The sequence below is a fragment of the Argentina anserina genome, chromosome 4, assembly GCF_933775445.1.
Source record: "Argentina anserina chromosome 4, drPotAnse1.1, whole genome shotgun sequence".
Lineage (NCBI taxonomy): Eukaryota > Viridiplantae > Streptophyta > Magnoliopsida > Rosales > Rosaceae > Argentina > Argentina anserina.
The window spans coordinates 17,730,280-17,756,789 of record NC_065875.1 but is presented as its reverse complement, the minus strand read 5'-3'; the positions used below and the strand labels follow the sequence as shown (position 1 = coordinate 17,756,789).

At 37.5% G+C, this 26,510-nt stretch overlaps 3 protein-coding genes and 2 pseudogenes across 5 annotated transcripts; 1 reads left to right on the top strand and 4 right to left on the bottom strand.

Annotated features, from left to right (window-relative positions):
- Positions 1-1,650: 1,650 nt before the first annotated feature.
- LOC126790395 (DNA replication complex GINS protein SLD5-like) lies at positions 1,651-4,541 on the top strand. Of its 3 annotated transcripts, XM_050516608.1 has the most exons (7): positions 1,651-1,747; positions 2,056-2,260; positions 2,711-2,833; positions 3,105-3,187; positions 3,273-3,385; positions 4,094-4,193; positions 4,293-4,541. In XM_050516608.1, exons 2-7 carry the CDS (start codon positions 2,093-2,095, stop codon positions 4,405-4,407), a joined length of 702 nt encoding a protein of 233 aa, XP_050372565.1. In that variant the 5' UTR covers positions 1,651-1,747; positions 2,056-2,092; the 3' UTR covers positions 4,408-4,541. The 3 variants fall into 3 exon arrangements, with proteins under 3 accessions (XP_050372565.1, XP_050372564.1, XP_050372566.1); XM_050516607.1 differs by lacking the exon at positions 1,651-1,747 and having other exon boundaries at positions 1,771-2,260; XM_050516609.1 differs by lacking the exon at positions 1,651-1,747 and having other exon boundaries at positions 1,780-2,260; positions 3,276-3,385.
- A 639-nt stretch (positions 4,542-5,180) lies between these two features.
- On the bottom strand, positions 5,181-7,289 carry LOC126790393 (B3 domain-containing protein Os11g0197600-like). Its single transcript, XM_050516605.1, has 5 exons — positions 7,182-7,289; positions 5,970-6,303; positions 5,784-5,843; positions 5,541-5,629; positions 5,181-5,414 (listed from the first exon to the last, which is right to left on the bottom strand). Exons 1-5 carry the CDS (start codon positions 7,287-7,289, stop codon positions 5,181-5,183), a joined length of 825 nt encoding a protein of 274 aa, XP_050372562.1.
- Positions 7,290-7,978: 689 nt separating this feature from the next.
- LOC126792307 (uncharacterized) lies at positions 7,979-8,943 on the bottom strand (annotated as a pseudogene).
- Positions 8,944-10,655: 1,712 nt separating this feature from the next.
- Positions 10,656-11,553, bottom strand: LOC126790408 (calcium-binding protein CP1). The gene has a single exon (XM_050516625.1). It carries the CDS (start codon positions 11,494-11,496, stop codon positions 11,008-11,010), a length of 489 nt encoding a protein of 162 aa, XP_050372582.1. The 5' UTR covers positions 11,497-11,553; the 3' UTR covers positions 10,656-11,007.
- A 662-nt stretch (positions 11,554-12,215) lies between these two features.
- Positions 12,216-26,263, bottom strand: LOC126790364 (eukaryotic translation initiation factor 3 subunit A-like; annotated as a pseudogene).
- Between the last annotated feature and the right edge of the window lie 247 nt (positions 26,264-26,510).

Genomic DNA, 26,510 nt, shown 5'->3' with positions numbered 1-26,510 from the left:
ATTTGAAAGAGAGAGATGGTGTTATGAGTTTCTTGGAGCAACCATGTTAGGGAACCTAGGGTTCCATGGCGGCGTGCCTCTTCTTTCAAGAGTGTTGTTCGTGCACAATTTTGGAAGGGACTCTCCAACATTGATTGTGTCAGGGAGGCGAAGGGGATCTTTGCTAGTGGCTTGCAACGGCGAGTGAAGACCTCTTCAATCATGATTGGGGTTTTATCAATTAGGATTTTGAATAGGGAGCTCGATCAGTTAGATCTGAGTGTGATGGAAACAAACAAGAGGCCATTGTTACTGGTTGACGGAGATTTTGTTCCTTCTGATCAACTAAGGACATGTCGGCGTCGATTGGATGCGTCGCTTGTGGATTGACGTCAAACGTCTATGGGCTTGGTGAATTATGGTCTGGGGAGCAAGGCGAATCTAGGGCCTCTTGAGTTCGCTATTGTGTTTCCGACATCTGCTTGGTAGTGGTGTGTGATGTTGTTTCTGGCATGGCTAGTGTAATATCCCACATCGGCCAACAGAGAGAGGGTGATGTGCGTTATATGTACATACACACCTCCATCTAACACGAGGATTTTTTAGGACTCAATGGCTTCGGAAGGGATGCAAACTATAAAGTTAATCTTTCTCGGACTAGAGCAATTCCAAGATGGGTGACCTATTGAGAAGTTGCTCGTGAGCTCCCACAAATTAAATTGTGAGGACTAAGCCCAAAGTGGACAATATCGTGTTACGGTGGAGCCGATCTTGGGATGTGACAGCTGGTGCGGAGGAGAAGGGCCTCTTTAGGTCGGGTTTGGTCTTAGACATGTGGACCTAAATCTAGACTTGGCCTTAATGGGGTTAGTGTGCTATCTTTTCAAGACCTAAGTGGTGGGGTATTGCTATACCCTATTTTGCTAAAACTAATATGGGAGGCTCCTTACAATCGGGTCTAGGCCTGGGGTTAAGGGCTGGGTCTGAGCCTGGATATGTGAAAGCTTAATCTTTTTATTTTTAGTTGTGCCTCGATGCCTTTGTTTGAGGTTGAAGTCTTTATTTCGATCTCTTATTTAGTTTGATTTTTCTGTTTTGTTTTGTTCGGTTGCCAAATCCATGCTTGTCATGGTGTATGTTTTTTTTTTCCTTTCATGGTGCGAAAGTAGATTGAATAGTAGGTCTATCATATGTATCATTATGGTACTTGTACCATGAAGCCTTGTATACATCTCAAGTGGTAACATGTGGATATGTAATTACCTCCTTAGCTTGAATTTGCCCTTTATGAATTCTTCCTTAAAAAAAACAAAGTTTTTATCCGAGAATGATGCAATCTCCACAAGTTTGATGCTTTAAGAACACCCAAATCTTAATTTCCACTCAAAATAGATCCAACCCTAAACGCTAAATCTAACCCAACAAAAACAAAACCAAGCACAACATCTTCCCCAATCGTCTTATCTCCCTCCCACTTTCTCGTCCTCTCTTCAAACCCAGAACAGAGAGATGGGACGCATCACAACTCACAAGTTTGTGTTTGAATCAAACTCCATCCAATCACAACCGTCTGTTCCCATGACGTCACTCTTTGTGACTCCAATGGTGTTAGATTCACGCACAAACTCGTGATCTGTCTCCTCTTCAACACCTCATCCCTACCCTTCTTCCTTTTCCTTTTGGCGCCAATTACATCCCAACTTTCCCGCTCAAACTCTTCGTTTAGTTAGTCCATAGAAATTTACCTTCAGCCCATTCAGAAGCTTTGGTAAGCCATCGAAATTTCGATTCTTATTGTTTTCATTTTGTTGATCAATTAAAATAATTGATAGTGTAATCTTATCTGGGTTTGTGTTTAATTGAGAAAATCAAACCAAATAATAATAAAAAATGAAGCTTTTATGTTCGGTGCCTGGCTGTTCTATGTAAAAATGAATTCTTGGTGTTCAACTGGTGTTTGGTTTTGATTAAGATAGTTTTTATGAACTAGAGAGATGTGGGTTTTGTGTTCTATGAACTAGGAGTCATACATTTGATTGAACCATTATACCAAGGTTGAGTTTTGGAACTGATCAGGATATAAAGAAGCAGATAGTTGGTAAGATCGGATCTGATGGGTGAGAGAGATGGAGAAGGGTCAGCGGAGGAATACGAGACGTTGATTCAGACGACAGATGTGGAGCTTCTGAAGAAAGCGTGGAGGCAAGAGAAAGCAGCCCCTGAGATTATGAAGTTCGAGGCTGATTTGATTGCTAGGCTCACCGGACAGATTGAATTGGTGGTGAGTTTGAGTTTGCTTCTCTTTTTTTTTTTCAATGAAAATGGTAAGAATCCTGATTATGTTGCTTTTGGTTGGAAATTTATGTTACAATTGGAGTCTTTGCAATCGATTTCTATTACGATAAATTGACGAAACAATAGCCGGTCATTCACATAAGAATGAATACTATGATTCGCATTTCGAACGGGCATGAATACAGCATCTATAGGATAAGTACCGTCTTGAAGATCTTCTTGACTGTTATTTAAAAGGTCCAATAATGTGTGAAAAAAAAATTGAGTTTTCAGTCATAAAAGAAAAAATTTGGTCTCTTTTAATTCAGGAGTTTACTAGTTTTTGATGTCAAGTATTGGAATTTGGGTGATTTTACTTAATACAAAGTACATGAATTTTGTGTACTTTTTAGTGGGTGTGTTATTTTTTGAACTCAATTGGGTGTGTGATTTACAGGAAGAAAATGTGGAGCAAGATGCTCAATCTGGTATTGATCCACTTACTGTATCACTCTATCAGATGGATCTGGATAGGACACAGTTCTTGTTGAGATCTTATCTCCGAATTCGGCTGCAGAAGGTGGGCTAACTGCTCTATTGCTGTGTGATCATGTCATTCATGTGTTTTGACTGTTTTCATTGCATTTGAATGGGACTCTTCATCTTTTGTGTGTTCTAGAGAAACAATAGCACTCACCCCATGCTTGCCAACCATTTGGTAAAAAAAAAGTCAACAATTCTGGCTCGATGTGGTTTAAGATATGATAATCACATAAATGCTGCGGAAACATCTACTGATTTTACATGTTAGTAATTCTTGTTATTTACTTTTGAGTAACTTTCTTTTTCAGATTGAGAAATACATCTTTCACATCTTAGCCACTGCTGAATTGTACAACCGTCTCTCCAAGCAGGAGAAGGCCTTTGCAAAAACGTGAGGACTCCAGCTGCTTATTAGTTTGTGCTCTTTTGGTGAAAGCTTATGCTTGAGGTTCATGTTATGTGGTGTTTCTTTGTAGCAGGTGTCTTGTTGATTTGGAGAAGCATCTTGAAGAGAGTGTTCTGTCAAAATTGCCTAACAACTACCAGTCTATATTCAAGCAATCCATGATCAGTGAAGAGAACGACATGGGTATACACATAATCTTCTTTCCGGATTCCATGCATCTATGTGTTTTATATTTTTCATGTGTGGTCGTGTGATTTGGTATCTATCAGCTTTAGATTCTATAAATATTGGCCATCCAGTGCTTAGTCAATGTGTAGATTCTTTTTCTTTCGTCTGTGGTATGACTAGTATCTGGTTTTGTGGTAGCTTTTTAGACATTACTTTACAGTCCTAGATTTATGATCAGTCCAAGATATCAATGTTTCCACAGTTCCGACTCTTTTTTGTAACTATAACAATCAAATTGGCTGTGGACATTGTGCCGAGGAAAAATCTGTCATAGTTAATACTGTCCATTAGCATGAGGTGAGGGAAACTAATTACAAGCTACTGTGTGGGTTAAGATATTTGCTTTAAAGCCTTATTTGACCTGTTCGTCCATGAAACTATACCAGAAATGATTTTATGTCATTGATTTTGGTTTGCATGTGATAACTTTATCAGAGGAACAATGCATGAGTTGTCTGGAACTTTTGTATGCCCAAGTCATGTATAGATTTTATTCTCTTCGTCTGGAATACAGGCTTTTTTTAGAGTCACTTGCAGTGCTGAACTTTCACCATTACACCTCACTGCAGAATCGCTCTTACTTCTCTCTGTAAAGCATGCCCTTGAAAATTGTACAGTTTCGATTTCTGGATTTTGACACATTCTCTTATCTTTGGCTTCCAGTGGCAAAGCCTCAATTAGACACGTTTGTTGTGTGCAAAACCAAATACTATCTTGGACATATTCAGCTTGAGGACAATGAAGATGGACCATCAGATGACAGGCAAGTGATAATTCATAAATATATATATATATATATATTTCTACATTGAAACGTGCTGTTTTTCCTTGCTCTTACGGGGTTTTAATGTCCTTATGACAGGGTGAACCAGAGACCTTTGGAGGAACCGTTCGAAATGGAGCCTGATGTTTTATACTTTGTGCGTTATAAAGCAATAAAAAGATTCGTAGAGGAAGGGAGGATTGATTTATTCTGAGCACCGTAGGGGTCATGATCTTACAGTATCTCCAATTTTCCACCCTATTGCTTTACAACCTTGTTCTGAAACTAGCGATTTGTAAGCCGTTGAAGTGAGCTGTTGGGCAACATTTTTGTAGGTTTATTTAACGGTTAGAATGTTGAAAACTTGAAATTCTTAAAATATGATGCCAAGGCCTATGCAAAATGGTTAAAGATCCTGGCTTTGTTAGTTTGATAAAATATTGAATCAAGTGGCATGTTTTACACCTTAAATTGCAGTTCGTTCTATTTTCTCTTTTCTGTTGAAGACAAACCTTATTACTGAGTATGAATATGGTGCATTGTACCTCGTATAAAATGAGGTGCATGAACAAACCGTTCTATGGCCACATTGTTTTGTTAATGAAAACTAGCTAACCTATGAGCAACTGTTTGTTCGTCAGGGATCATAGACTACCTTACAATTCCTCTAAGCTTCTGAAATCATGGACTAGTTGATAGATCACAATCCAGGGCATTGATAATCTGAACTGCCATGAGCCAGCCCTGTTGTATGATATATATCTCATGTCTTTTACCTGTTTTCGATGACGCATCTATATAACTAATGGGGAACTACTTAATAACTTAATATTCAAGTCTCAAATGCATAATCCTTAGTCCTTAGAGATTCATAATACAGTACAGTCAGTACTTACTAGTTACTACTGGCATGTCTCAGTCAAATGAGAAAGAAATCCTTAATGCTTACAACTTGAAAGTACCAAACTGTTTACTGTAGCTTAGAAATCAGTTTCGGAAAATGTGAACCCTCATGGTGTTCTCATTCAGAAGCTCAAAGATGCAAATGTCATCAACTTGGAGACGGTTCCCATCTCTAAAGGAAACCCACCCTCCAGACAGCATCATTGTATCAGAGCAAGGATAAAGTGTCACTGTGAATTTTCCCTTTGAAGTCACCAGGAATACTTCATCAAATTTGCCTAAACAAAACATCTTCCTATAGAAGTCTGTGGGAATTGCCTGTATCAGTGACAACCAATAAGAGAGACTGAGAGAGCAAAAATTTCTATTTGCAGCATAAGGTTTATACTTTATATTAAAGAACATCAAATAGAGAATAGAAGAGGCTTAATTACTGTTACTTACCACCATCCTCGATTCTCCAAGAACTTTCATAAAGTAAGGAAATTTGGATTTGAAAGCTGCAGCAGCTGCAGAATTTGGAAGTTGTGCTGCTGCAATTTCAAATACAAAATAAAGCATAGCATAGATGAGTTATCGGTTCCGATAGAAATATGTACAACTACTAGGTCCATCAACCTCAGTTATTAGCCATCAGGTCAACAATGTCTATGAACCCAACAAGGTTTTAATGCCTGAACTTCATACCTTTGAATGTAAGCACCCTAGCAGCTTCTGCAGCGAAGTTATGTGGAAGATTACCTGCAGCTTCACATACACGTGCGCATGCGCGCACACACACACACACACATTAGCAGGGACATAATATTATTCTCGGTAGCAATATGTTTCCAACACCAGTTTACACTTCACACTAGAGTAATTAGTGATTACCTGTTTGTGATCTTCCCGAAGGCCTTTTAGTCTTCTTTTGGAAGGTGGATGCTTGACTCGTTCTGGCTTTGGGGAAATGCACTCTCTCAACACAATCCTTGTCAAAAACATTGATGATGAAACACATACTTTTGACATATCTAAACACTAAGAACTCAGAATCACCCAAGGAGTTATCTCTTAAAAACTCCTGCCAGCCATCCTTCAAATATATGTCCCTTCCTGATGTAGTTACTCTAACAGTCCAGGAAGATTCTGATGAATTCTTCAATTTCAAGATAGCCCTCTCGGAGAGTTCAGGTGATACATGCGTACGAAATGCAGGTGGGATTCTCTTCAAGAATACGAGTACAGAGAAACAAAGAGTAAAATTTCAGATCGTACCCTTCACTGAGGATAAAGCATTAGCAGATAACAAAAACAGACTCAATTAAGACTACTAAATTTGAGCAAGCAACTTCATATGTGATCCTATAATTAGTCCAATACTACGAGATCTGAGACATCAATCATGTATCATCATATAACCAAAAATGATTTGCTACCTAAAGAAATCTACTCCTCTTTCACATACTATATATCAAAAAGTAAAAGACTGGCCAAGCAGGAAGCTAGCAGAAATCCAAGGGAAAGAGTGATACATGTATCATGAGTTTCTAGCGAAGTATTAGCTAAAGTATCTCATAATGTGTGTTTCATGAACACCAAAAAGATAAAGAAGTCAGTTCATCCTCAATAAGTAAAATCCAGGAACAAAAATAAGAGCCTGTATTTGTTTTGATTCTACCATATCACCCTTATTCTTCTTTCTATTTAAGCAGATGATATGCTGCACACTATACTGAAAATCAAATGCCAGGTACATTTAATTATGACTTGCTAGAAACTAACCATGCTTACAACATCAAGCATACGAAAAAATTAACACGTGTGTACTTGACAAGAGAAAATTCCTTAAGCAAAGTATTTTTCACCCACAAACAGCAGCAACTCTGTACTTGGCCTCAGCTTTAGTTAATTTGCAGGGATTTCTGATAGTGTGTCTTAAATCCAAATCAAATATGTTTGTGAACAACACCAAAAACAGGGAGACCAAGAAACACACACACACACACACACACAGACAAACAGATATAATCGTACATGATCTGTTAATGTGGAAACAGCAATCGAATTCAAGCAAAAAATTTGAAATTGAAGAGATTCACTTACTATATGCTCCATGTTGAATCCAGGCCTAATGATCTTGAAGAAGGTAGGACCCTCCTCCTCCTTAACACCACCATGAAACGGAAGGGATGTGGATGCTCTTGTCGCCATTTGAAGTCTTTGCCTTTGCCGGAGTTCTTCTGTTGGAGTTAAATTTTCTATTATTCTCTCTGTAAGGGGTAGAATCTAAGAAAGAGGAAGGAAATGCAAAATATAGAGGCCAAGCATTACTCACTTGGGCCAGATCAACTGTCGATATTGCATCAATTGCAGAGGAGGCAATGAATGTAGCTTGTAAAGATAGCAGTATGACGCCATTTTCAGCCGAGCAAGCTCTTCAAAAATATCATCAAAGTAGTAAAAAGAGCAATTTAAGAAGCAAGCTCAGCTCAAAAGCACTCTGACGTTGATACTACTTCTGTGACGAAGGAAATTAAGAAACCCCCAGGTAATAGAGAAATGGTCCCATTGTTGGCCTTCTTGTTCAAGAGTAAAGACTATTAAACTAAGGCTTGGTTCCATCTGCCAATACATCTTTGGCAGAATTCCAAGTGGAGAGAGTGATAGATAGATTGGATTCTCCATTCCAATAACACATTCTGCATTATAATTATATATACACACGCATACATATCATATATATCAACTAGATATTTAATCTCTTGAAACTATTTTACCCACACTACTATGAGATGATGCCTCTTTGAAGTAACTATCTCAAATTCAATTTCTCATTCTACTCTCAATTACGAAAGGCCGAGGACAACTTCGTTTTCACAGGCTACATAACAATTGAAGTTCTAACCATCTTTCCTTTGGTCTGTTAAGCAATACAATAGTTCAAATATAGGTATACTGGGATTACTGGCCACAATGAAAAATGTATACAAAATAGGGGACTATAGGAAGTTTGTACAACAGTTATGACTACTAGTTCATACAGTAGTTAAAGTTTCATAGAGATAATGGTATGAGACCTCCCGCTGATCTCCTGGATAATAGAAGACCCTTCTGGCCACTTCCATCGAGTTGTCCAAGAGACAGAAGATGAGCCATGTATTGCTGCAAACATGTCGGTAAAAAGTTCACATGTTAAAGAGCAACTTAAGAGCAAACTCCTTTCTACCTAAAAACCTGAGGTAACATTTATGAAATGCTGAGGCAAATATCAATGAAATCAAGAACCAAACTCAATTTAATTGGAAAACTGGACGAATGCTTTAGTATTAATTAAGATGACTTACAGCATGGTAAGCATAAGGTCCTTTGCCTTGACGTTCAAACTGTTTAGCCATGATGCAGTACTCAATAGGATTCTTCGATTTCAAAGCAATTACCAAGGGCAGCTTTATACAACTGGAAACAAAACAAAAAACAAAAATTCAAGTATTAAATCCAACACTAACCCAATACCAACCAAACCAAACACATTCAAACCGAAAAGATAGAACCTTTAACATTCCAACACAAGTAAACTAGTCACAAACCTTAGCTTGGTCAGTCAAGAGCTCAGTTCCAGCAGGGTAAGACGCATAGAACTGGTCACCTCTTGAGAACCCAGCTCTAGTTCAGCAAAACCCAGATGGAGATTGTTAACAAAAATTGTCACCTTGATACGTGCTGAGGGGTTCAAAGTGACTTACGTGTTGTTTGTGTAAGCGTAACTCAAGACGGCAGTGAAGCAGTAGAAGCCAGTATAAGACACAATTCTCCGAAACTTTTGAATCTTTAGAATGTCAAGGAACCCGTTGTAGAGCCTCGTCATTTCATTAAGCCGCTGCCTGAGCTTTTGATAAATATGGGTGCTGAAGAATTTTCAATGTTTCGAACTTCCGATAGTTTTTGGGGAGAGCTTTAGCGACGATATTTTGTCGGTAGGTTGGTTATCATTATGGTTATGGATATTTCACAGACTTTCATTTCATGAAGATTGAACAATCTCAAGGACTCAAAACCACAGGTAATTGCTGCACATTGAATTATTTAGAGAAACATCAACAGAAGCAAATAGGGAATTTAATTTCAAACAGGTTGCAAGTACAACTGTGAGTCTGTGACAGCCTTAAATCCTTCATTCCAGTCTGACTACTTTGGGTCAACTACTGATTGGAACTTGGAAGGATGGAAATAAGGAGAATGTAAAGAGTGTAGCAGAAACTCTGAACATGAGCAATGACACACTCTATCAACTGAGATTTTTCAATTGTAAAAGGACCAGGAGCATGTGAAATTAGAAACCCAAAACAAACAGCATTTGTTACCTGACACAATAGTCCCAAATTTGAGGGCCATTGAAAATTCATCCAGGCTTTGTCAATTTGATAAGTTTGAAGATTTGATATACAAGTCATGAAACCCCTCAACTCAAGAATTGAAAATTTGTAACCCGCCTTACTGCTGCTTTGAAGCATTTTGTAGTCATCCCAGTTTCCAGTTTAAAATGGTACGTTGTCTATATTTTAACCTCAGTCCCTATCCAGAGTGAAGCTTCACTCTGAAATTTCAGAGTGAAGTTCTAATTTTGGCACACTTTTCGGTTAAATTTTTTCAGCATAATCGATTCAATATTTAGGACATCGTTAAGGTATTGAAATTAGAATAAATCAATGATGAATTAAAACTGTTCAACGTGAACCGTTCTTGTAAATCTCAATTTTGAAAGCTCAAATCATTGTCAAATTGGATGAAATTTTGTATAGATGATCTTGAATAGCATACCTAAATATTGAATCGCTTATGCTGAAAAAATTGACCGAAAAGTGTGCCAAAATTAGAACTTCACTCTGAAATTTCAGAGTAAAGCTTCACTCTGAAATTTAAGAGTAAAGCTTAACTCTGGATAGGGACTGATTTTAACCCTATTTTATTTTCTATTTCTTTCCATCATCACATTTTCTGGACCTGCATGCATATATATGGGGTATATATATAGTTCAAATATACCAAAACTACAAAGCCCAAATGTAGTTTATTTGCATGTACGTTGTAGAAGCACATTTAAACATTTTGGAGATCTGACAGCTGCTTCTTTGGTAATCACTAATCACATCTAAGCATCTTTGGATATTATAGCTTAACCAACCGAAATTTCTGATTTAATATAATACATACATGATACATGCCTACATGTCTTAAGTCTCAACATAATTTCTTAATGGCTAAAATGTCTTGCAGTGTTTGATCATTGTCCCTATGTTGTATATAAGGTCAATTTTGCGTGCAAGCTCAACTCATTCTATCAATACACAATTAACTTCATATATTCATGTAAAATTCACGAAATGAAATGTAATGGACATTTCAAAACAACAAGAACAAGAAAAACACAGAGCAACGAAAGTTCTTTGTAAAAGCTTACGCCAAGCAACACAACCTCAGGTCCTCAACCGCTCAAACACTTCGAACTCAAATATCACATCTCCAAATCAATGTAGACATGGATTGTTATACACCAATACAATTTATGGGGCCACAATCTCAAACAAAATTGAAGTTTGCATTGCATTAACGTATTCCAGATTCCAGACACAAATTCGAATATGATGAAGTCCAAGAATGATTCCAAATATATGCTCTTCTAATTTCTACAACACATATTTGGAGCCACCCAAGACGCATTAGCTAACAAACAACTATAACAAAACCAACCCAAAATTAAACACAGCCATAAGCTTTGGTTTTGCTCTGTTTCGGAATCAGATTCAGATTCAAACAAGAACAATGATTTTGGTTCTCACTTTTACGGTTTTACCTCAAGACAAAGATCCTAACAATCTCTTGTTACTTCCATAGCTGGAAATTTCATTATTTAAACAAAGACTACCGACTCTTAGCAGACTCGATCAACGGCCAGGATCCTCAGCAACCCGGCGTAGTCGACGCCCTGAGTTTCATCGCCGCCGCACAATCTAATCATGGCCGCAATGTCGTCGTCGCTGGCCGGAAACCCGGCCAAGCTCATGTAGCTCTTTAAATCCTCATGGCTGAGCTTCCCGTCGCCGTCGCGATCCATGACCTTGAACACGTCCTCCATGACGCCGCCGGCTGCGGCGTTCTTCTGACAGGCGAGGACGCGCTCGAACTCGTCGTACTCGACGAAGCCGTCGGAGTTGGAGTCGGCGGCGGATATCATGGCGCGGATGAGGCTCTCGTCGGCGCCGGAGGAGGAGAACCCGGCGTAGAAGGCGCGGAGGTCGTCCTTGCTGATCTTGCCGTCGCGGTCAGCGTCGAGGACGTCGAACGCGGGGCGGAGATCGGTGGAGGAGGAAGAGGAGGTCAGGGCCGGCGCCGACGATAGGGTCCGGCCGGTGGGACACATTTTGTTTTGATCGGAAAATGGGGAAGAGCGGAAAACGAGGAGGGAAGAACGTGAATGGAGAAAATGAATTGACTAGAGGAGAGGAGGAGTTTTCGGGTATTTATAGGAGAGAGTTGGGCTTTGGTGGGCCCCGATTGCGGCTTGCGGTGCAAGATTGTTGGGAGTGGGCCCGGGAGGATGTGGGCTGGAGGTTTGGAGAGGGTTTGATTACGTAGCGAGTGATGTCATGAGGGTTTTGATTTTGGGAGATTTTCTTGGAAGGAGACTGGTTGGTTTGTCTTTGACGTCAAAAGTTATAGGAGCTCTGGTCAACAAATGTGTGTTTTCCTCGATATTTTGACAGCTCCGATCTCATTATGTCCGGTCTGCGTGCCGGAAACCGACGGATGGCCGGATGTTGTATCCGCTTACCTTGATTTGAGTCTGTTTGTAATCTATGAAGATATCGTTAGTGTTTGTTAAGCACGTTTGTAAATCTCTTTTTACTACTTTACCTGAAGTAGATTCACAGAGGGAAATGGATTTGCAAATATAAGGTAAGTCTTCCTTTTTTTGGTGGACATTATCACTACAATGATCATCAGTGTACGTAATCCCTATCATACTTGTAGTAGCAAAATGTAGTAGCATTTAGACCACAAATCGAGCTATCGATACCAACAGCGACATGCCTTCCAATGGAATCAAATTCTGTCCGCAACTTTAAACTAGCCTTGATCAACTGAAATTTGCTTTTATTCTATTGAAATAAGAGTCACAACCAAATATCTTCTTAGAGTTACATTTGATCATCCATACAGTGATGGTTCTCATGGATATGTATCACGTAAATATATCAACATAACCAAGACAGGAGAGATCATCCAAAAGTATGTAGCAATGCACTTCTTAAAATCTGCGTCTGGTTGAGGACCAAGTTGAGCTTGAGCTCCTACTCCAACCAAAGGAGGAGGGTTTTCGCTCATCATTGCGCCGCCATGTATCATTTGATGTCTACGAAGGGCGATCTTCAGTTGTTTGATGCTTGACCACATATGTCCCGGTGGATGGTGCAACTGCAGGCTCAATGGGGCGAGGCTGCTCAGAGGGTTCAGCTGGTGTCCTCAGGCTTTGTTTTTCTTCCAATTGCTTCTGCTTCTTAGCTTCTTCTGCAAAGTTCACAATGGCATTAGCTAATGATGTTCAAAAGAGAAAATTAACAGGGCGTAATACGAGCCATTTTTGAAATCATAATAGTTTTAAGCAACTGTAAAGCCTACTACAAGTACATCAGAAATTATCAGAAAATTTTGGATAACTAAAATTTTACCTTCATGCAGTTTTTTGACTAATCTTTCTTCTTCACGTCTTAGATAGTATAATTTCTTTCTAATTGCCTCCCTCTCTTTTTTCTTGGCCTCAATGATTGAAACAATGTGTTCCTTCCTCTCTGCCTTCCGTCTCTCAAATTCTGCCCTTTTATGATCCATCACCTTATCCTTGAATATTGTGAGTTGAATTTTGATCTGCGAAATTAGCATTTGGTATAAGGCTTTAGAAAGAAAAAAACAAAGTGATGAATCGGATAAGGAAAGAGTGAGACATGACAATACACACACTAAAGAATCAAAACCAACCGAAAACAGAAGCAGAAGAAAGGGCTCAACTTTGAAAGGAAATTAGTACATAGAAAGGGAACTGGCCAGGGGAAAAGAAAAACAAAGAGCATAGAATTGCAGACAAATTGTAAAATGTTACCTAAAACTAACTAGACAATGTAAACTTACTATGTACCTGCTGTTCACGATTGTGACACTCCTTCACTTCCAATAAACCTTGTTGACAACTTTTCTGATATGCAGCTTCAATCAGAGGAGCAGACTCTTCTCTTTTTGCTCTTTCCAAGCGATCCATTGTTTTATCAAGTTTTTGATACTTCTTCTCCCTCTGCCTTATCTTGTCCATTGGAATTAGCTTAGTCGAACCCTTTACCTGTATTCATATATATTTGATAAACTTTACCGCCCGTGAAAGATCACAACGCATAGGCTAACTAAATGAGACCAAACGTATACTTACCTCTTCTGAAATCAGCTTCTGGAGTGCTTGTGCTTCTTGAATATTTCTCTTTGCCATCTCCTTTAGGATCCTTTGATGTTCACTGGCAATCCTCTGCTGCTCTGCCTCTTGAGCGATTTTCTTTAACTCGATTCTCTTTAACTCTTCCTCACGGTCCTTAGAAATTAAAAGAAGTCAAAGTTAGTCCAAGTCCTGGTTGTTTCTATGCCAAAAATTATGAATTCCAGGCCATCAATTAGAGATTTTCATATCTACTGCATACCCTTTCCAGAAGTCGACGTTCCTTTTCTACCTTCATTTTCTCAATCACGGATTTCCCAGCGAGAAATATTCTCCGATCCTCATCAAAAGTTTCTGCTGAACAAGGCAAAACTTCACTGAGTTTTGGTGCTCTCTTTGGAGGAGGGCATCTCATATAAGACTCAGCAAGAACACTTGAGCAATAATCAAGCACCGAATCCTTAAAGATATAGCAAAACAAAACGGTCAAAATCTCATGTGTCACCATATCTAAGAGAATTTGTTATACACAAGCAGAAAGTGAACAAGCTGTAAGCCTGTAACTCACCAAGTTACCAAATGAGACAACACCTTCCATATGATCAATTTTCATGTGGATAGCTATAAACCTATGTTTGACAGCATCCAAACAAATCTTCTCAACAGTTGAAAAATCATAGAATGGGATTATGGAAGATAAATATTGGATCTTCATCGTGTGATACACCTGAGACACTTGAAAAATGTACAAGGTTTAGATTGAATCCTGTCAAATTTTATAAACAGTAAGGGTACAGTTACAGATATATGAAGAAACTATGAAGCTCAACACACCTGCTGGAGCAACCTCAAAGTACCAAACTCTTTAAGGGCGGGAACATATTGGGAGAGTTGCAGTTCTGAAACAGAAGATTGATAGAGCGTTGGTTAAAACGTCTATAAAATACCCTGAAAAACATCATCGTTAGTATAGAATAAGCAGAGATCGTTCAGTCCGGGGAATCAAAAGGGCCTCAACACTTATCATGTTATTGGGGGATTTGATTTAGATTCTAAAACTACAACTTAAAATAAATCCTAAATTACTTATATACAATTGATCAACCGCTCATCACATAACCAAAACACGAATTCTACTCAAGAAACATGTATAACACGTATAGAACAACATATAGGCAGCGAATTATTTCGATTCTTTCTAAGTCCATTTCAATTCCAATTCTAATTAGAGTCTGAAGCGGTTCATCTAATCGTTAAGACTTCATAATTATTTAGAATCAACGAAGCGTTCAATCCTAAGCATATGCTAAAAAGAGTCTAACTTCACGAAGCGTATTAGTTAAACACAAAGAAGCACATAAACACATTAAGTCGAATTGGAGACATATAAACATGCATGACGTCACTCATCATGTTTAAACATGCAAATTCCTATAACTATCACAGCCCTATATAAGTAGCAATAATTGAGACACGAAGCGCATAACTCGATCAAATACTACTTTGGTGAATGAAATCGCAACCCAAGAAGAGCCATGGCCGTGGCTTCCTCAAGCATTGATATAGATGCACAAGTTCAAGGAATAAATCGAAATAAAACCTAAAAACAATTCGGAAACCTACTGCCCTAAGTCATTATACACAGCAAACATACAAATCTCATGAGTTCATACAATCAAAACATAAAACCAAAGAAGTCTGAATTTATGTTCTTCATATATAAAACCGAAAATCACATCCAAGAATTCATACAATGAAATCGAAAATTGCAAAAAACCTAAATAAAAATTACAAGCCATGGATGAATCACACATTAGAAACCTTGAAGGATGGAGCAAGATGAATTCGGATTTGGAGAGGCAAGAGGGTGAGCACGGTTTGGTGATGATGGATGAAGGTTTTTGGCTTGAATTTTCTGGATGGATTTTGGCAGAATTTCGGCTATGTTTATGAGAGAATGGAGATGGATTTTCTGAAGGGAGGCCGAGCTATATATAGAGGAAGGAGGAGAGGAGGCTACTAGGGTTTTGGGCTGATCCATGGACGATGCACGGCTGTGATGTTGCTGCCATCATGGGATCAAATGGCTGCCCTTGTCTCTTGTAGAATAAGCTCTTGTCTCCTTGATTCTCTAGGGTTACACATGGATGGACTCTTCTCATTGGCTGAATAGATGCACACGGCTCTATCTTAAATGCAAAGTTGAATTCCCTTCTTTTCCTCAATGAACTTGGACGGAATCATGTCCTTCTCTTCCTCTAATCCGTGTATATGTGACTCCTTGTAGCTCACGGCTCCTTATTTCTCTCATGTGTAGATAGCACGGCTGGACTTCCCTTTTTCTTCTTGGACATGGGCTGAAAACATGAGTAGCTTCATCATCAAGCTCTTTGCCGTGCTCTATTCCTTTTCCCATGAATTATCTCTTTAATCTGAAAATAAAAACCAAAATTAATGAGAAGAAGATAATTCATTCGAAAATAATATCATAATCTGGACATTGGTTGTCTTAAAAAAAACATATGTAATAGATGAGCTCAACTAGATTATGAAAGTTTCTAATTTGCAAAAAGAAAACTTACTAGAATAAGTAAGTTACTAGAACATGAAAGTTCATTTAGGAAAGTTTCGTAATAAGAGTTTGAGTTCAAGTAGGACTTTCCAAAATGGTACGTTTCCTAGTCTAACAAGGATTCCTAATGCAAACATGACTTCTCAAGATATCGCCAATGCGATCAAAACGTAGAAAGATGAAGACTCCTAATTCAACTAGGTTTCCTAGTCCTATAAGGATTCCTACTCAAATTAGGATTCTAGACCAATTCTTCGGTTTTAACTCGTTTAAGCACAAAGACACATCCATAACCATCTAAGACTCCTATTGTGACTCAATGACTCGATATTACAACAATAAGGGTTAAGCAAAGTACAAATGGATGTAAAAACATATTAAGAACGTAGCACAAAGTGCTCCTATCAAAGATACTGAAGACAGATTAAACCCACTTTCTGAAATTTTGGTCAATAATGGTTGCATCTTTAAAGAAAGATCTGTAGGTAGCATTTCATGCTCATGCTCCAGGAGTTGGTAGGGATCATTTACTTCCAGAGTTGCATAGCTCAAAACATCAGTCGAGAACAATTCTGATAAAAGAGATGATCTTGAAAGTGTTAGAAATAATGTGGACTTAACATTATCCAAATCGTTACAAACGTACATATTTTGAATTGATTTGAAAAATAACATAATTACATTGAAGAAGGACTCATTCCGAGATACTCTCTAAGGTGTATATCCCTTATTTGAGTTTGGAAACTTGTAATCGTTTGACCTGTTCAAAATGTGGATTGTGGTAAGTTCAGTTACTCTACTGATAAGGGTGATCACAATGAGGACTCCTTATGGGATTGGTCCGAGTTGTGAGGAATCAATCGATATAAATAGCAGAGGAAGTCCCTGAGTTCAACATAGCTATTTTACATTCATAACAGCCCCATTCTGTTAGCTACTTGTGTTGACACGCAGAAGACATTCTTAGAAGTTATGGCAGCTCAAGGAATCAGACGTGCAGCTACTGGACTTGGAACTTATGATGATAACAACCCCAGTGAGTATTCTTTACTGAACTAGAATATGCTTCTTGTATGCTTGATAGTTTTGATTGAGTTATTTAGTTGTGTTTATGATTGTGTGATTAAGATCCTAAAACTTAGGTGATGCAGTTTGTTGGATAAAACCAACAATTGGTATCAGAGCAAGATAAAATTTGTCACAAATCATAAACCCAGATCTTCAATATAGTTCTTAAGTAAAATGAAGAAAACTCGTTTTTGATCTTTAAAACCAATTTAAGTTTTTCGGAGCATGTTTTGGATAAAATCCTTGAGGCCCAAAGCCCAAACCCGATGCAGCATTTAAGTAGTATAACTATTAGAAAAAGGGAACTAATTTTCACAACATAAAAAAAAATTTCTGGGCAAATCTGCGATAAAACGTAGAATGGGATTCAAGACCCCGATTTGCTGGAATTTTTGGAGAAATGGCTTTGCAATTTTTTGGGTATGTTCTATTTATACTTTTCGCACATATGTATATGTATACTTGCAGCGCGGGAGCGAACATGTAAGCTCTTGATCCAAATCTTGTCAAATTTTAAATTCTGCATTGATCATATAAAGAAATGTTGGCATATAGTTAGTGTATTTGTTGTGGTTGACGTTTGGAAGATTGTGTGATGCACGAATTGGTTTGTTTTGGCATGATCTGGAGATGAAGAATTATACATATTTGTATGTGTTGTGATTGAGTGAGGCTACGGTTTGATGTTTTTCTCCCACTTACAGTTATAATCTCATTTTAATTCACAAATTAAGATGCCATGAAATGAGTTAATATACAAATTGATAACCATTTGATTTTGTTAATATTCTGGAAATTTAAATTGATATGTTGCACACAGCAAATTTCTAATAATTTTGACAGAATTTCAGATTAACAAAAGGCAACTTGTGTAACTGGTTTTATAGTTGTATCTATTTTTTTTTCTTCCACAGAAGATGATCATGATATATCTATAATCGCAGTACACCACCTTATATAAACTAAAAATACTAACTCAGATTCTTAAAACTTTTCTTGTCTATAGACTTGACTGTTTTATTAATAACTAGTGTTTGCAGGGTATAGTTTGGTGATACAGACTTTGGTATATTGAGTTATATGTCATATAGGCAATGCTTGATTATTACAGTACATGGGGTTTAAGAAAATTAAAATTGTCTTGCCTTTCTGTATTGCTTGACTTCCTGTTTGTTTTTGTTCTTATTTTGCTTTTCAAAACTTGAACATCTAAAATATTTACAGTAATAACACACTAAAACTACTACAGTAAACTTATGCTGATTTATTTTCTCCTTTTAAGGTCACACTCTTGCGACTCTATGGCAGATTGAACTGCTGAATGGTGACAACTTTAGAAAGTGGAGGAACCAAGTTGAATTTTACCTGGCTATGCACCAAAACATGGACTATTGCTTACTAGAGGCAAAACCTGAAGAGTTAGAGGTAGATGCTGATGAGAATGCTCAGTGGCATTACAGGGAGTGGTTTAGGACCAATCGTATGGCTAAAAACGTAATTAGGAACACCATGTCTAACATAGTGAGAGGCTCGGTAGAGGAACCAGAGGATGCCCTTGATTACCTTGCGGCTATTGCTGAAAAATTCATTGCCAGTGAAAAGGCTGAAGCTGCTAGGCTTTCCAAAATTTTCCATGAACTTAAGTATGATGGAACAGGAAATGTGAGGATTCACATCATGCGGCTCATTGAGATCAATGCTAAGCTTAGGGAGCTGCAGATGGGAATTTCAGATGCACAGATGGTGCACATGGCTTTAGACTCACTCCCAAACACCTTCAGCAACCTGAGGACCAACTATAATGCTCAGGATTCCAAGTGGACCCTTAACAAGCTTATTTCAGTCTGTGTGGATGAAGAGGACCGCATTAAGAAGGAAACTGGGCCTGTGACTGCAGTGAACCTAGTGGAAAATCCTAGGAAATAGAAAAATTTTAAGAAAAACAAAAAGCTTTCCGCTGCTAACAAAGCCTCAGCCCCAAGCCTTAAACCTGTAGAGGGAAGGGTTGACAAAGTCTTCAAGTATAAGTGCTATTTCTGTAAAAAAAAACTGGGCATATGAAGAAGAACTGTCCAGGTTTCAAAGCCTGGATGATAAGAAAGGGTAAGGATTCAGTAAATTCAGTATTATCTTTATTTTCTCTAGAAATTAACTTTGTAAATACGGATATTCACTCTTTTTGGTTAAACAGTGGCTCACCTATGCACATAACAACCTCAGGGTATCACAAGGAGGAGGGCTCCAACACTAAGTGAGCAAAATGTGCGAATAGGAAATGGCCAAAAAGTTGCAGTAAAAGCCATAGGGGCCTTGAAAATGGACTTAGGTTTAGGCAAATTTCTTTTTCTGAACAATGTTTTCTATATTCCTTCTCTTAAAAGGAATTTAATTCTGTTGATCTTTTGGTTAGTTATGGTTACAAACTTGTTTTGGATTATGATGGAATAAAAATATTTCAAGGTTCTGAATTCATTGGTTGTGGTGTGTTTTCAAATCATTACTTGAGATTGAATTGTTCTGTTGATAAGCAGGATATACATATGATTGAGAATGTTGAAAATATTAAATCAATGGACACCATAACAGGTGTTAAAAGAACCAAATTCAACAACAAATCAGCTAACTTGTGGCATAAAAGACTAGGACATATATCTAAAGAAAGATTGAAAACACTTGAGGAAGAGAAAATGCTGCCTGCATTGGATTACAGTGATTTGAATGATTGTATTGAATGTTTCAAAGGTAAATTGACTAAATGCAGAAAACTGACCGCTAAAAGAAGTCAAAACCTTTTAGAGTTAATTCATACGGATATATGTGGACCTTTTAAGTATAAAACACAGTGTGGTAATATGTATTTCATAACTTTTATAGATGATTTCTCTAGGTACTGCTATATATACTTACTTTCAGAAAAATCTCAAGCTTTAGAAGCTTTTAAAATATATAAGGCTGAAGTTGAGTTTCAGCTTGAGAGAAAAATTAAAGTGGTAAGGTCTGATAGAGGATGGGAGTTTTGTAGAAGGCATACTGATGCAGGTCAGCAAAAGGGACCATTTGCAATGTTTCTACAAGAACATGGCATAAAAGCTCAGTATTCCACTCCATATACTCCGACTCAAAACGGAGTAGCAGAGAGAAAAAATAGAACATTGTTGAATATGGTTAGGTCAATGATGTGCACTTCAGGTTTACCAATTGAGTTGTGGGGTGAAGCACTTAAGACATCAAATTATATTTGTAATCGAGCTCCCTCTAAATCAGTGGAGAAAATACCATTTGAGTTATGGAATGGAAGAAAGCCTAGCCTGCACCACTGCCATATGTGGGGGTGCAAAGCTTAGGCTAAAATACCAATTGAGAAAACACAGAAGTTAGGTCCTAGAACTGTGAGTTGTCATTTTATTGGATATTGTGAAAAATCGAAAGGCTACAGATTTTATATTCCTCATGGCACAACTAAAACTATAGAAACTAACCAAGCTAGATTTTTAGATGAAGAAGTGTGCAATGCAAGTTTTCAAGACTTGACTTTAGAATTTGAGGAACTCACTAAAAATGAGGATGTAGTAAGAGTTCTGCCTTTTGATAATGAAAATACAGTTCATAATAGACCCACAGTACAACATACAGTACATGGAAATCAAAATTTAGAAGATCCAATGAACCTAGATCCTGAACCAAACCCAAATGCTGAAGTTACTGATGAACAAAACCAGAATTTAGAAAATGCAGTTGAACAACAAAATGCAGAAAATCCTCAATTAAGAAGATCTACCAGAACTAGGAAAACAGTGTATGGTGAAGACAGTGTGTATGAAGTTTGTTTACAAGAAATTGAGATAGATGCACTTGTAGATGACACAGACCCTATCTCTTACAAACAAGCCATAGAGAGCAGTGAAGTGAGTGAATGGACTTTAGCCATGGAAGCTGAAATAGATTCAATGTATGAGAACCAAGTATGGGATTTAGTAACACCTGATCCAAACCACAAAGCTATTGGATGTAAATGGGTCTATAAGACTAAAAGGGATGCAGATGGTAACATAGAAAGGCATAAGGCTAGGCTAGTTGCTAAAGGGTTTACACAAAAAGAGGGTATTGACTATACAGAAACTTTCTCCCCTGTGTCTACAAAAGACTCATTTAGGATCATAATGGCACTTGTTGCTCACTATGACATAGAATTACACCAAATGGATGTAAAAATAGCATTCCTAAATGGAGAACTAGAGGAAGTCATATATATGAAACAACCCGAAGGTTTTGTGAAAACTGGAAAAGAAAATCTTGTGTGCAAGTTGAAAAAATCCATTTATGGGGCTTAAACAAGCATCCAGACAATGGTATAAGAAATTCGACTCAGTCATTTCATTATTTGGTTTCACTGAAAATATAGTTGATGAGTGTGTATACATTAAGTCAGTAGGGGAAAATTTTATTTTCTTAATACTGTATGTGGATGATATTCTTTTAGCTAGCACTAATATGAAGTTACTTAAAGAAACCAAGAGCTTTTTGTCAAATAATTTTGATATGAAAGACTTAGGTGAAGCCGCTTATGTGTTAGGAATTGAAATCAAAAGAGACAGGAAACAAGGTTTATTAGGCTTATCTCAACAAAACTACATCTTGAAAGTATTGAAGAGATTTTGTATGGAAACTTGTTCATCAGGTGATGCTCCAATGACAAAAGGAGATAAACTGTCTAAAAGTAAAAATTCTAAAAATGGGGGGAAAAGTGTGTTTCGTATGGATACTAAACCATATGCTAAACTCATAGGAAGCCTCATGTATGCACATGTCTGCACCAGACATGATCTTGCATATTCAGTTGGAATTTTAAGTAGATTTCAAAGTAATCCTACTCAGGAACATTGGACTGCAGGCAAAAAGGTACTTAGGTACTTACAAAAAACTAAATCTCATATGTTGGTCTACAGACAAGTTAAAAATTTGGAATTAATTGGCTATACAGACTCTGACTTTGCAGGGAATTTTCCCAACTCAAACAAATCCACTTGTGGTTATGTTTTTATGCTTGCTGGAGGTGCTATAGCATGGAAAACCATGAAACAAAAGTTAATAACTACTTCAACTATGCAAGCTGAATTTATAGCTGTCTATGAAGGGGTGTGTGAGGGAATTTGGATCAAAAATTTTCTATAGTATACTGAAGTATTAAGTTCATTAGCTTCAGGAGCTTTAAAGATATTTTGTGATAATGAAGCTGCAGTTTGTTTTGCAAAGAACAGTAAAAGGTCAAATAATTCCAAACACATTAAACTTAAGTATTATAGTGTAAGGCAAGATGTCAAAAGAGGAGAGGTTGAGGTTTTGAGCATTGATACAGAAAATCAATTAGCTGATCCGTTCACTAAAGCTCTAGCAGTTAAAGATTTTCATAGGCATGTTGAAAACATGAGAGTTCTATCAGATTTGGGTGCTTAGCTCAGTGGGAGTCTTAGGCTCAGTGGGAGCATGAGACACTTTTGTTTTTAGGATTTTAAGATTGTGTAATAAGTGTAGTTTTGATTTCAGCACCTGTAATTCTTGCTTTTGCAAGTTATCAATAAAATCAAGATTATGCCGGTTTTTTAGATGATTTTATTTGATGCTTCTAAGTATAATTTTGTGTGTTATTATAATGAACTGAGCTTCAGTTTACAGTTTTTCAGTTTTAAATACAGTACAACAAATTCAGTTTATTTTTAGTTATTGCTATCAAGATTTTGTGTTTTTAAGTGGACTTTGAGTTATAGGTATTTTACAGGGTGATATACTTGCCTAAAAGCTCTATTTTATCACATGGTGGCTTATGTAATTGCAGTGGTTCTTGTCAGTGATTCTTAATCAACTTGTTTCACATTAACATGTTTGTTTCTGGGTTCTACATTGATTGCTGCATATTGACCAAGCCATACAAGTTTTGGTTTTCATGTAATTCAAGCGCGCACTTAAGTTGTTATTTATTTTAGTAACTGATTCGTTTTGTTGATTTAGACAATGTTAGTCCAAGTGGGAGAATGTTAGAAATAATGTGGACTTAACATTATCCAAATCGTTACAAACGTACATATTTTGAATTGATTTGAAAAATAACAGAATTACATTGAAGAAGGACTCATTCCGAGATACTCTCTAAGGTGTATATCCCTTATTTGAGTTTGGAAACTTGTAATCGTTTGACATGTTCAAAATGTGGATTGTAGTAAGTTCAGTTACTCTACTGATAAGGGTGATCACAATGAGGACTCCTTATGGGATTGGTCCGAGTTGTGAGGAATCGATCAATATAAATAGCAGAGGAAGTCCCTGAGTTCAACACAGCTATTTTGCATTCATAACAGCCCCATTCTGTTAGCTACTTGTGTTGACACTCAGAAGACATTCTTAGAAGTTATGGCAGCTCAAGGAATCAGACGTGCAGCTACTGGACTTGGAACTTATGATGATAACAACCCCAGTGAGTATTCTTTACTGAACTAGAATATGATTTTTGTATGCTTGATAGTTTTGATTGAGTTATTTAGTTGTGTTTATGATTGTGTGATTAAGATCCTAAAACTTAGGTGATGCAGTTTGTTGGATAAAACCAACAGAAAGCACACTTCCTCCGTCTAGCTGAGGATCGATACTAAACTCAAATAGATTAGCTATCCTTGAGTTGCGCTCTTTCTCTTTTTTCAGTTCCAACTGAAAGTGCAGCCAAGACAGATGATGATGCAATCAACTGCAAATCCGTTGGCCTCAAGTTCCTGTTAAAGCTCCTCTCAACTGTGAACAGCTTGAGCAATTAGGCGTGATCCAGGTGGCTTTCGGAAACCCAAAAAAATTCAGCTAGCTTGGCATAGTAAACCGCTATCAATTTAGGTGTTCTCTCAACCATGCACATCAATCTATGAATATCTTCAAGACAAGGGAATGCTTCCTGCCAAAGCTCAAGTTCAGCAGCTATCTTCAGCTGGTGAAATCTTGTATCGAGATACAGTTGCGAGCTCTCAGGTGAGATATGGCATCTTGGTCCCTATGATCTAAATTTCTGTTTGGATTGGAATAATGCTTCCTGATGGTTCCGCATAATCTGTGAAACTCTGTTGTTCGCTTGTGTTTCTGGCAGAACTGCAAGGCTCGAATTGCTGTCACCTGTAAATTAAAAGAATTCACTAAGACTCCGATAGAAGATCAAAGATACTTTACCATTCAAACTAGCTAAAAGAATAGTACATAAAGTTTTTAGTCCACAGAAGCCAAACATACAGTACGCAACAATAATCAAACAAGAGGCTACAAAATTAATAATACTATGAACAAGCAAAACAAATCCACTCAATGACATGTAAGTAATAGAACCTTGCTAAACGCTATTCCAATTAGTTGATTTTACTACCACAAATTGAAGCATGAGCACTAGAACCTTGGAGAACACTTAATAGTATAACACTGTTAAAACTCAAAACTGATAGATATATATTGAGGGGCAGAGTAGAATTAATAGAGTAGTACCGCATAAAGAGCATCAAACTTTGAGCAGTTCCACAAGATGTCCAGCACTGAATTGTAGGATTCCCACAAAAACTTGAACCAAGGAGTAGCAACCTCGTGGTCCTCCCCTTTTACGTAGCTCAGCATCAGATCTTCAGGCCATTCTGCTTCAAGGTCATCGACATCAAGTGCTTCTGATGGAAAAATGGTTAATAAACCATTTAAAAATCAAATTTTAATTGATTAATTTAATTAAATTAAACTTATAATTAATCAAAGATGAACATAGATTTGAGTTATCCATAATGAGGACTACAAGATCATATGTTTGTTTGTGTAATTTGGTTTGTGGGTGAATAAGAAATTGTCACTCAAAGATGGCTACTTAGAATGAGGGAAAAATGTTTGTCCCACATTGGAAAAGAGAAGTGTTGAAAAGACTTTATTTAGAATCCATTGTATATGGATTGTAAAGTGTGTAAGCTTTTTTATACCCTCTCGCGCACGCGCAGGGGTGCAAATCCCTGGTCACAAGGGAAACCCGTGCGACCTGCGGACATGAATACAACACTGAATTGAAGGTCGGAACGCATATTTTTTTTGTATTTCCGAAAATTCGGTTAAATTCTTCTTTTTGTAACAACTGTGTTATTGTGTGTTATGGAGAATTATAACATATTGAAATCAGTGCTTGTAACATATGTAACTCATATATGTTATGATCTTTTGATTTCTATAACAGCCATCTTATTCATTGCTGATTGCAAATCCTCACTGTATAAATAGGCACCATCCTTTCATTGTAAAATCATCCATTCAAAACACAATTTGCTCTCCCACTCTCAAAGTTCTTAGCTGTTCTCTGGTGATAGTTAGAGGTACTTTTCGAGTTCGTTGAGGGTTCTAGTTAGTAGTGTAACTTTCTAGAACTGTTTAGTCGTTGTATCCTGGGAGACAAGCGCTAAGCATCCTTGCACCGGTAGAGGAGGCGTAAACGTCTTAAGGACAGTGTGGTATCACACACGTCTCGACTAGTTCTTCCATCATCAATCGTTCGGTATTTTGGTTGAATTTCTTTTCGTGTTATTCGTTTTAGAGTTGCATGTTTAACTTCTGATTTATAATTATTTATAATTCAGGTTATTAAATTATATACGCAATATATCAATATTTTTCTAACAGCTTCTACCCGAGTACCCGACAAATTCATAAAGTGCTTGGTGACCTCCTCCAAGGAGCTGACATTTACTTGTTGACATATATTCCGGTACTTAATCAGACCATATTTGGCAAAAGTAGCTTTGCGTAACTCAACGCAGAGCTCTAGATACTTAAACATAAACCTCTCGAGTGGTTTTTGCCATCCTCCTCTAGACCTCTTTGAAGTGATGACATTATGAAGAGATTGCAATGCGCCTTGCTTCTGTCCAACATTGATCAACTCTGCATCAATTCAAACATTAAAACTTTCAAATCAAAATTCAAAGAGTGAAATCTTATAATTAGTGATATCATATTCAGAAACCATAGCTGACCTTCTCCTCACTTCAATGCGTTCTCCGGATTCACCAAACTCGCCATGTTCGACTCACAAAACTTTAACTGCTTCAAACAACTCAATAGTGTATACCTGAAAACCACCACAAATTAACAAAATCTCAACACAAAGAATACTACACCCTTACGCCGATTAATTCACACAAGCACACTTTTATCATCTAATTCAAAAACAAATCTCATATTCCGAATGCATGTACCTGATGTTCGCCGGAATTTGATGCACTGGAAGATTCTTGGGGCTTCTAATTTCTCTTTCTCTGCTTGAGGT